Below are 12,625 nucleotides of genomic sequence, written 5' to 3' on the forward strand. Positions count from 1 at the left end.
TAATAATATAACATGTTTATGTTGTTATATAGTTCATAATAATAATATAACATGTTTATGTTGTTATATAGTTCATAATAATAATCATATAACATGTTTATGTTGTTATATAGTTAATAATAATAATAATATAGCATGTTTATGTTGTTATATAGTTAATAATAATAATATAACATGTTTATGTTGTTATATAGTTCATAATAAAAATATAGCATGTTTATGTTGTTATATAGTTAATAATATAACATGTTTATGTTGTTATATAGTTAATAATAATAATCATATAACATGTTTATGTTGTTATATAGTTCATAATAATAATAATATAGCATGTTTATGTTGTTATATAGTTAATAATAATAATAATATAACATGTTTATGTTGTTATATAGTTAATAATAATAATATAACATGTTTATGTTGTTATATAGTTCATAATAAAAATATAGCATGTTTATGTTGTTATATAGTTAATAATAATAATAATCATATAACATGTTTATGTTGTTATATAGTTAATAATAATAATCATATAACATGTTTATGTTGTTATATAGTTAATAATAATAATAATATAGCATGTTTATGTTGTTATATAGTTAATAATAATAATCATATAACATGTTTATGTTGTTATATAGTTAATAATAATAATAATATAGCATGTTTATGTTGTTATATAGTTAATAATAATCATAATATAACATGTTTATGTTGTTATATAGTTAATCATAATATAACATGTTTATGTTGTTATATAGTTAATAATAATAATATAACATGTTTATGTTGTTATATAGTTAATAATAATAATAATAGACCATGTTTATGTTGTTATATAGTTAATAATAATAATAATAGACCATGTTTATGTTGTTATATAGTTAATAATAATAATAATATAGCATGTTTATGTTGTTATATAGTTAATAATAATCATAATATAACATGTTTATGTTGTTATATAGTTAATAATAATAATATAACATGTTTATGTTGTTATATAGTTAATAATAATATAACATGTTTATGTTGTTATATAGTTAATAATAATAATCATATAACATGTTTATGTTGTTATATAGTTAATAATAATAATAATATAACATGTTTATGTTGTTATATAGTTAATAATAATATAACATGTTTATGTTGTTATATAGTTAATAATAATAATATAACATGTTTATGTTGTTATATAGTTAATAATAATATAGCATGTTTATGTTGTTATATAGTTAATAATAATATAACATGTTTATGTTGTTATATAGTTAATAATAATAATATAACATGTTTATGTTGTTATATAGTTAATAATAATAATATAACATGTTTATGTTGTTATATAGTTAATAATAATAATAATATAGCATGTTTATGTTGTTATATAGTTAATAATAATAATATAACATGTTTATGTTGTTATATAGTTCATAATAATAACATAACATGTTTATGTTGTTATATAGTTAATAATAATAACATAACATGTTTATGTTGTTATATAGTTAATAATAATAATAATATAGCATGTTTATGTTGTTATATAGTTAATAATAATAATATAACATGTTTATGTTGTTATATAGTTCATAATAATAATAATATAACATGTTTATGTTGTTATATAGTTCATAATAATAATCATATAACATGTTTATGTTGTTATATAGTTAATAATAATAATCATATAACATGTTTATGTTGTTATATAGTTCATAATAATATAACATGTTTATGTTGTTATATAGTTCATAATAATCATATAACATGTTTATGTTGTTATATAGTTCATAATAATAATCATATAACATGTTTATGTTGTTATATAGTTAATAATAATAATAATATAACATGTTTATGTTGTTATATAGTTAATAATAATAATATAACATGTTTATGTTGTTATATAGTTCATAATAAAAATATAGCATGTTTATGTTGTTATATAGTTAATAATAATAATAATAATCATATAACATGTTTATGTTGTTATATAGTTAATAATAATAATCATATAGCATGTTTATGTTGTTATATAGTTAATAATAATAATATAACATGTTTATGTTGTTATATAGTTCATAATAAAAATATAGCATGTTTATGTTGTTATATAGTTAATAATAATAATAATATAGCATGTTTATGTTGTTATATAGTTAATAATAATAATCATATAACATGTTTATGTTGTTATATAGTTAATAATAATCATAATATAACATGTTTATGTTGTTATATAGTTAATCATAATATAACATGTTTATGTTGTTATATAGTTAATAATAATAATAATATAACATGTTTATGTTGTTATATAGTTAATAATAATAATCATATAACATGTTTATGTTGTTATATAGTTAATAATAATAATAATATAGCATGTTTATGTTGTTATATAGTTAATAATAATAATAATATAGCATGTTTATGTTGTTATATAGTTAATAATAATCATAATATAACATGTTTATGTTGTTATATAGTTAATAATAATAATATAACATGTTTATGTTGTTATATAGTTAATAATAATATAACATGTTTATGTTGTTATATAGTTAATAATAATAATAATATAACATGTTTATGTTGTTATATAGTTAATAATAATATAACATGTTTATGTTGTTATATAGTTAATAATAATAATATAACATGTTTATGTTGTTATATGGTAAATAATAATAATATAGCATGTTTATGTTGTTATATAGTAAATAATAATAATAATATAGCATGTTTATGTTGTTATATAGTTAATAATAATAATATAACATGTTTATGTTGTTATATAGTTAATAATAATAATAATATAGCATGTTTATGTTGTTATATAGTTAATAATAATAATATAACATGTTTATGTTGTTATATAGTTAATAATAATAATATAACATGTTTATGTTGTTATATAGTTAATAATGATAATATAACATGTTTATGTTGTTATATAGTTAATAATAATAATATAGCATGTTTATGTTGTTATATAGTTAATAATAATAATATAACATGTTTATGTTGTTATATAGTTAATAATAATAATAATATAACATGTTTATGTTGTTATATAGTTAATAATGATAATATAACATGTTTATGTTGTTATATAGTTAATAATAATAATAATATAGCATGTTTATGTTGTTATATAGTTAATAATAATAATATAACATGTTTATGTTGTTATATAGTTAATAATAATAATAATATAACATGTTTATGTTGTTATATAGTTCATAATAATAATATAACATGTTTATGTTGTTATATAGTTAATAATAATAATCATATAACATGTTTATGTTGTTATATAGTTAATAATAATAATATAACATGTTTATGTTGTTATATAGTTCATAATAATAATATAACATGTTTATGTTGTTATATAGTTAATAATAATAATAATATAACATGTTTATGTTGTTATATAGTTAATAATAATAATATAACATGTTTATGTTGTTATATAGTTCATAATAATAATATAACATGTTTATGTTGTTATATAGTTAATAATAATAATATGTTATTATACGGAGGAGCAATACAACAACAGCTTCATCAACGACGACAAGTTATCCATCATCCACATAAACAGCAGAAGCTTGAACGCTAACTTTACTAACATCAAACAATATTTGAATCAATTCAAAGAACCTTTCAAAGTAAAAGCAATCTCAGAAACTTGGATCAATGCTAACAAAGGAATGGACTTCGAGCTGGAAGGATATGAAATGATGAGTGCAAACAGGAACAATGCAAATGGGGGAGGTGTGGCCGTATACGTGGACAAACATCTGAACTACAAAATGGTAAAGAATATGTCATTTGTCATTGATAACATTTTAGAATGTATAACAATGGAAATCTGTAAAGAAAAAAGCAAAAATGTGCTAATTAGTTGTGTGTACAGAACTCCAAAGTCAAAGATTGGAATGTTTGAGGATTGGATTAAGACAACGTTTACAGACATACAGGAGGTCAAAAAACTATTTTTATATGTGGAGACTTTAATATTGACCTTTTGAACCCACACAGGCCATCAGGCTTCTCAACGAAGCACTCGCACACGCCGCACGTAACACACACACACACACACACACACACACTCATAGCACTTTACTTATTTGTATTATTTATTTATTTATTTATTTGTATTATTTATTTGTATTAATGTCTCTTCTGTTGTTGTTGCTTAATTTATTGGTATTTATGTTTCTTATGTTCTTATTCTTTCTTGTGTTTTCTTTCTTTTCTTGGGAGAATGAACAGAATAAGAATTTCATTGCATGGTAGAACTGATGTTTTACTATGCATATGCATTCTTTACACTGTACTCTTTACTTGCGTATCGCATGCATACATGCATATGCATACATACATGCATACATACATACGACAATAAAACTCTTGAATCTTGAACAAGTGCAAGGAAATAGACGACTTCATAGATACAATGTATAGTTTGAGTTTATATCCTAAAATCATCAGACCAAGCAGAATACCAGAGCACTGTGCCCCCCCCATCCATAATATATTCACCAATGACTTGGATAACAACACCATCAGTGGCCTCAGTCATCATCTGCCAGTCTTCATATTTACAAGGAACATTACAACCATTACTTTGTAAATATTGGACAAAAACTGGAAGAAGAAATTCCAAAACAAGACCCAATTGATGAATGAATGATATCATTGATAGGAATCTTAATTCTATGTTTCTCACTGCTGTAACCAAAAAGGAGATCACTGACATTGTTAACCATTTTAAGGCTAAAACATCAACTGATTGTCATGGAATCGAAATGGAAACAATGAAAAGGGTCATCAATGAGATCGCAGACCCGTTAACATATATTAGTAACTTATCTTTTCAGACTGGAATATTTCCAAGCAAAATGAGAACAGCCAAGGTGGTTGCAATCTTTAAAAAAGGAGACAAACACCAATTTACAAACTATCAACCAGTTTCCTTGTTACCACAATTCTCTCCAATGATGGAGAAGCTATTCAACAACAAACGTATGAATGACAATGAACGAGTGTGAAAGGATGATTGATGAGATGTTTTCCATCGCAACCTTCATGTTCAAATCAACCAAAGCTAAGAAGACAGCAGCAGTAGAGATAAAGTTAGCACACCCACAATGGACAAGCGTCAGGTGCCAGAACCACTTTTCACAATAAATCATGGAAATGGTTTGTCGGGTACCAAGTGCCCACGGCCCGGTACCGAGGGTTGTGGATCACTGCAATCGAGCATTAGCACTCATCCAAGGTGACTATGATCTGATGGATTCTTTTGGACGAGTCTTACTGACATTGAAAGGATGTCTTGGTCTTACCGATGGCACAGCAGGTGGCCAGCTGCACCAGCAGAAGGATCATTCTCATCTTGTCCGCTGAAGAGTCGTCTCAGAACCAAACGGGCTGGAAGAAGGAAGGACGGTTGGATGATCGGTCGTGAAGAACGGAGATGTCAGTCTCTTCCAGGCGGAAGTAGAGTGAGTGTCTGACGGTGACGTCCCTTTTATAGGCTTCATCGTCCCGCATCATTTCCAGCAACGCCACGTGATGCCATCACAAGGCAGCCGAGTGCTTTGAGTGCTGAGATGCTCTTTGAAGGCTTCTTGGCCACCAGCACACAAATAAAAACTCCTTTGCTTTTCTCACAAAGACAAAGAAACGCTGGACAAGCACGGTTATAAAACGGACAAAACGGATCAAGGACGAATCCACCCGTCATTCCTTTATTGGCTTTTCACATTAAAAGCAAACAAAGAAAAACAAAATAAGGCCTGTTTTTTCAAGACTTCTTTTCAGAGCAAAACAAAGAAACGGACAACAAATCATTTTTCCAGTGTTCTATTTTGGACACAATTGGAAAAATGGACAAAAGGGATGAATCCGTGTGTCATCCGTTCATTCCTTTTCAAAATAAAGCTGACATGAATGACTTGTTTTTTCAACATTTATTTCCAGAGACTCAAACTAAACAACAAAAACAGAGAACAAATTGTTTTTCCAATTTCCAGCACGGTAGGAAAAGGGACAAAAGGGGTCACGGACGACTCGGCGTGTGACTCGTTTATCGGTGTTTGACATGAAAGCCCAAAGTGAAAAAGAAGCGCTCCTATTTTCCATCCGTGTTTTCAGAGCAAATGCAAAGAAGGAAGAAGAAAGGTTTGTTCCAAAGTTGGATGTTTGCTAGTTGGATTGTTCTTCCTGTCCAATTCTAATGTTTCATTCTATGCGATGCAACTACAAACATGACTTGCTTCATCAAAGACGTTAGCGTCCATGTGGTCGAGAAGCCAAGTCATTGATTGTTGACGTGAATGTGGAAGACAAATGCCATGAGATCAATCATCCACATGTTAGCACATGAACTCATCCATCCATCCACAGCTGGACTGCAATCATTGACAATGGAAGGAAACCTGCACGTTCACAACAATCATTTCCACTTCCGCTTCAAAATGATGTGGGCCGCATCAGAACCAAAATAATCCACTTTGAAATGGATCTCTTCCAAAACATCCAAAAAGGCCGACGTGGCTGAGAAGAATGTCCTGAAAGAAGAAATGAGTCATAAAAAGATGAAATATTCCATTTAGTTGGAGATTCCATTCAAACGGGAGACATTTGAACCAGGAATGTTTGCAGGATCAGAAGTCCTCACGATCACATCAAACATCCACACGAGAAGATACAAGTCAACACCAGGAAACACGTAGCTCAATAAGCTAGCAGTGTAAAGGTCATGAGTAGCTCAATAAGCTAGCAGTGTCAGAGGTCATGAGTAGCTCAATAAGCTAGCAGTGTAAAGGTCACCAGTAGCTCAATAAGCTAGCAGTGTCAGAGTTCACCAGTAGCTCAATAAGCTAGCAGTGTAAAGGTCACCAGTAGCTCAATAAGCTAGCAGTGTCAGAGGTCACCAGTAGCTCAATAAGCTAGCAGTGTCAAAGGTCACCAGTAGCTCAATAAGCTAACAGTGTCAGAGATCACCGGTAGCTCAATAAGCTAGCAGTGTAAAGGTCACCAGTAGCTCAATAAGCTAGCAGTGTCAGAGGTCACCAGTAGCTCAATAAGCTAGCAGTATAAAGGTCATGAGTAGCTCAATAAGCTAGCAGTGTCAAAGGTCACCAGTAGCTCAATAAGCTGGCAGTGTAAAGGTCACAAGTAGCTCAATAAGCTAGCAGTGTGAAGGTCATGAGTATGTAATGTAGCCCCAAGAGGACACAAGCCAGTGTCTTAGTGTCTTATTGTGGCGGTCCCAAGCCCGGATAAATACAGAGGGTTGTGTCAGGAAGGGCATCCGACATAAAACTTTTGCCAAATCAAACATGTGAATCAAGTCTATGACTTCCATACGGGATCGGTCGAGGCCCGGGTTAACAACGACCGCCATCGGTGCTGTTGACCTGCAGGGTGCCGGTGGAAATTGGACTACTGTTGGTGGAAGAAGGAGAGGAGGAAAGTGTGTCTGTAGGAAGAGAGAGAAGAGGAACGCCAAGAGTATGGGACTGAGAGTCGGGACGTTGAATGTTGGAACTATGACAGGAAAAGGTAGAGAGTTGGTCGACATGATGCAGAGAAGGAAGGTAGACATACTGTGTGTCCAGGAGACCAGGTGGAAAGGTAGCAAGGCTAGAAGTTTAGGAGCAGGGTTCAAGTTGTTCTATCATGGTGTAGATAGGAAGAGAAATGGAGTAGGAGTTACCTTGAAGGAGGAGTTTGTTAGGAATGTCCTGGAGGTAACAAGAGTGTCAGATTGAGTGATGAGTCTGAAGCTAGAAATGGAAGGTGTGATGGTCAATGTTGTTAGTGGGTATGCTCCACAGGTAGGATGTGAGCTGGAGGAGAAGGAGACATTCTGGTTGGACTTGGATGAAGTGATGCAGAGCATACCTAGAAGAGAGAGAGTTGTCATTGGTGCAGACTTCAATGGACATGTTGGTGCAGGAAACAGAGGGGATGAGGAGGCCATGGGCAGGTTTGGTATCCAGGAGAGGAATGCAGAAGGACAGATGGTGGTCGACTTTGCAAAAAGGATGGAAATGGCTATAGTGAATACTTTCTTCCAGAAGAGGCAGGAACATAGGGTGACCTATAAGAGTGGAGGTAGGAGCACACAGCTAGACTACATCTTGTGTAGACGCTGTCATCTGAAGGAGATCAGTGACTGTAAAGTCCAGTTCAGTAGATGGGGGGTCTTGTGACTGGCGAAACATCCCGATCCAAAAATAGGATCATTTTTTCTTTGCAATCAGCCACTTGTTGTTTAAGAAGCACATATTGTGCAGGTGTACCTAATGATGTGGTGCCAGTGCAGTTTGACATTGGATCTCATGACACAAACATCCCACATGATACAGCATATATTTGCATCAATAAAAGAAATACAACATGATGATATGATTGTGTTATTATTATATTGTACACAAAGTAACGTGTATATGTAAGTGTCATCTCTCCATGACTGGTGTAAGCGCCGTGTGGTCATGGACTACAGTATGTACCAACGCTTGTGGAGATGAATATACAGCATAGTGCCATTTCTAGGGGAACCTTCAACTATTCCAAAAAGTCCAAGTGATCCAGTCTTCCCAATGCCAATGCCAACAGGGATTACTGTATGGATGTTTTGTCCCGTGGAATAGATGCCATCATTTCTAAATAACGACATCATTTTTTTGTAAAGGGATACAAATGAGGGAACCCACATTCACCTTGCAGGGGGTAAGAACCTACCCCACATACATGACAATCCAGCCTCTAGCACCTCCTGCTGGCTTGCAGTGACTGAATCACCCCCCTGACGCTTTGGCTGCACCTAGAAACTCACTGGGGTTGAAAGTTTCCAAAGAAAATAGTTGTAACTTTCCAAGGAAATGCCTCGGTTAGGGTGGTGAATCCATTCCAAGTGGGGTTGAAGATGTTGTAGCAACATGTGTGGACGCTAACATCCCACTAGAAGAGTTAGCAGACTAATGGCCTGTGTGAGTGCACCTGAATTTAGGTGTGAAGCTTGGCTTGAACAAACGCCATAAACAGACCTTCCTCAACTGGAACAGGATACAGCTGGAACACCGTCATGTTCAAGGATACAGTTGGAACGCCGTGTCATGTTCAAGGATACAGCTGGAACACCGTCATGTTCAAGGATACAGTTGGAACGCCGTGTCATGTTCAAGGATACAGCTGGAACACCTTCATGTTCTAGGATACAGCTAGAACACCGTCATGTTCAAGGATACAGCTGGAACACCGTCATGTTCTAGGATACATGAGTGGGCCACAAAGTGTCATCTAAACAAATACATACATTGGATGAAGAAGTATCTGAAGAGTTTGAAGGTTTTCCAGCGTGAAGCGCCTTTTTAAGGTCATGCCACCGCATTTGAAAAGGATTCAGGTCAGGACTCGGACCGGCATGCGGTGGCGTATCTTCTTGCACAACTGTCGTATGGCGTTGCAGGTGGTCTCCAGGATCACAAGGCTGGCAAACAGCTTTTACCCACAGGCCATCAGGCTTCTCAACGAAGCACTCACACATGCTGCAAACAGCACACACTCATAGCACTTTATTTATTTGTATTATTTACTTGTATTAATGTCTCTTCTGTTGTTGTTGCTTAATTTATTGGTATTTATGTTTCTTATGTTCTTATTCTTTTTCTTATGTTTTCTTTCTTTTCTTGGGAGAATGAACAGAATAAGATTTTCATTGCATAGTAGAACTGCTGTTTTACTATGCATATGACAATAAAACTCTTCAATCTTGAATCTTCAGAGGCACGTGAATGCATGAAAGGTGGTCATTGATGTTTATATACAGTATAGACATTTTACAGACTGTATTTATGAGATTTTTCCTCTTATTAGGGTTTATTCTGGTAAAATTGCCACTTTTTTCTTTCTTTATTCTTGTCAAATTACAGCTGCTTCTTCCATTTCTACTGTTCTTAAATGTTGACACTCTTTCAATTCCAAATATTCACATCATAATTCAAATTTTACGGTCGGGGAGGTGGGCCAAACCCCCCAAACATTCACGGAGCACAGGAATGGGGGTTCCACAGCCGACTCCACTTTTTGGGCTCCTCAGCATCAATGGTCAGCTGATGTTTCAATATTTGGGAAGGAATGGTGACACCTGTTGCTGACTCCATGTACCTGAAAGCTCAGCAGTCAAGTCACGGGTTCACTCTGCATGTGTCTGTGCGCATTGGTTCTATCGTGGAATGAAGCCTCCTGTTTCCAGCTCATCCAGCCTGGAAGAGATGTGGAGGTTCGTCCGGCAGTAAACATATCAAATCATCCTTTGATTTGTCAGTGTGCAGCCCAGGGTGGAAAAAGCTTGGACACCCCTGATGTGTCCCTAATAATAAGGCCCATTTCACCACGCTCATGTACGTCACGTTCCAGCATCATCTCAAGTAGTTCACAATGAAACATGTTATACATGAAACATAAACATGTTATATTATTATTATTATTAACTATATAACAACATAAACATGTTATATCATTATTATTATTAACTATATAACAACATAAACATGCTATATTATTATTATTAACGATATAACAACATAAACATGCTATATTATTATTATTATTAACGATATAACAACATAAACATGTTATATTATTATTATTATTAACTATATAACATAAACATGTTATATCATTATTATTAACTATATAACAACATAAACATGCTATATTATTATTATTATTAACTATATAACAACATAAACATGTTATATTATTATTATTAACTACATAACAACATAAACATGTTATATTATTATTATTATTAACTATATAACAACATAAACATGTTACATTATTATTATTATGAACTATATAACAACATAAACATGTTATATTATTATTATTAACTATATAACAACATAAACATGTTATATTATTATTATGAACTATATAACAACATAAACATGCTATATTATTATTATTATTAACTATATAACAACATAAACATGCTATATTATTATTATTATGAACTATATAACAACATAAACATGTTATATTATTATTATTATGAACTATATAACAACATAAACATGCTATATTATTATTATTAACTATATAACAACATAAACATGTTATATTATTATTATTATTAACTATATAACAACATAAACATGCTATATTATTATTATTAACTATATAACAACATAAACATGCTATACTATTATTATTAACTATATAACAACATAAACATGTTATATTATTATTAACTATATAACAACATAAACATGTTATATTATTATTATTATCAACTATATAACAACATAAACATGTTATATTATTATTATTAACTATATAACAACATAAACATGTTATATTATTCACTATATAACAACATAAACATGTTATATTATTAACTATATAACAACATAAACATGCTATATTATTATTAACTATATAACAACATAAACATGTTATATTATTATTATTAACTATATAACAACATAAACATGTTATATTATTATTAACTATATAACATAAACATGTTATATTATTATTATTATTCACTATATAACAACATAAACATGCTATATTATTATTAACTATATAACAACATAAACATGTTATATTATATTATTAACTATATAACAACATAAACATGCTATACTATTATTATTAACTATATAACAACATAAACATGCTATATTATTATTATTAACTATATAACAACATAAACATGTTATATTTTTATTATTAACTATATAACAACATAAACATGCTATATTATTATTATTATTATTAACTATATAACAACATAAACATGTTATATTATATTATTAACTATATAACAACATAAACATGCTATATTATTATTATTATTAACTATATAACAACATAAACATGCTATATTATTATTATTATTAACTATATAACAACATAAATATGCTATACTATTATCATTAACTATATAACAACATAAACATGTTATATTATTATTATTAACTATATAACAACATAAACATGCTATATTATTATTATTAACTATATAACAACATAAACATGCTATATTATTATTATTATTAACTATATAACAACATAAACATGCTATATTATTATTATTAACTATATAACAACATAAACATGTTATATTATTATTATCAACTATATAACAACATAAACATGTTATATTATTATTATTATTAACTATATAACAACATAAACATGTTATATTATTATTATTATTAACTATATAACAACATAAACATGTTATATTATTATTATTATTAACTATATAACAACATAAACATGTTATATTATTATTCACTATATAACAACATAAACATGCTATATTATTATTATTATTAACTATATAACAACATAAACATGTTATATTATTATTATTATTAACTATATAAATACATAAACATGTTATATTATTATTATTAACTATATAACATAAAAATGCTATATTATTATTATTAACTATATAACATAAACATGCTATATTATTATTATTAACTATATAACAACATAAACATGTTATATTATTAACTACATAACAACATAAACATGCTATATTATTATTAACTATATAACAACATAA

The 12,625-nt window shown here is 29.6% G+C and overlaps 1 protein-coding gene across 1 annotated transcript in view; it reads right to left on the bottom strand.

Annotated features, from left to right (window-relative positions):
• LOC129188119 (uncharacterized) overlaps positions 1-5,859 on the bottom strand; it is a 54,697-nt gene extending 48,838 nt beyond the window's left edge. The window contains exon 1 of the mRNA XM_054788197.1: positions 5,367-5,859. Coding sequence (XP_054644172.1) covers positions 5,367-5,415 — 49 coding nt within the window. The 5' untranslated portion in view covers positions 5,416-5,859. The remainder of the gene's footprint in view (positions 1-5,366) is intronic.
• Positions 5,860-12,625: the final 6,766 nt, after the last annotated feature.

Source organism: Dunckerocampus dactyliophorus, chromosome 1 (assembly GCF_027744805.1).
Source record: "Dunckerocampus dactyliophorus isolate RoL2022-P2 chromosome 1, RoL_Ddac_1.1, whole genome shotgun sequence".
Classification (NCBI taxonomy): Eukaryota; Metazoa; Chordata; class Actinopteri; order Syngnathiformes; family Syngnathidae; genus Dunckerocampus; species Dunckerocampus dactyliophorus.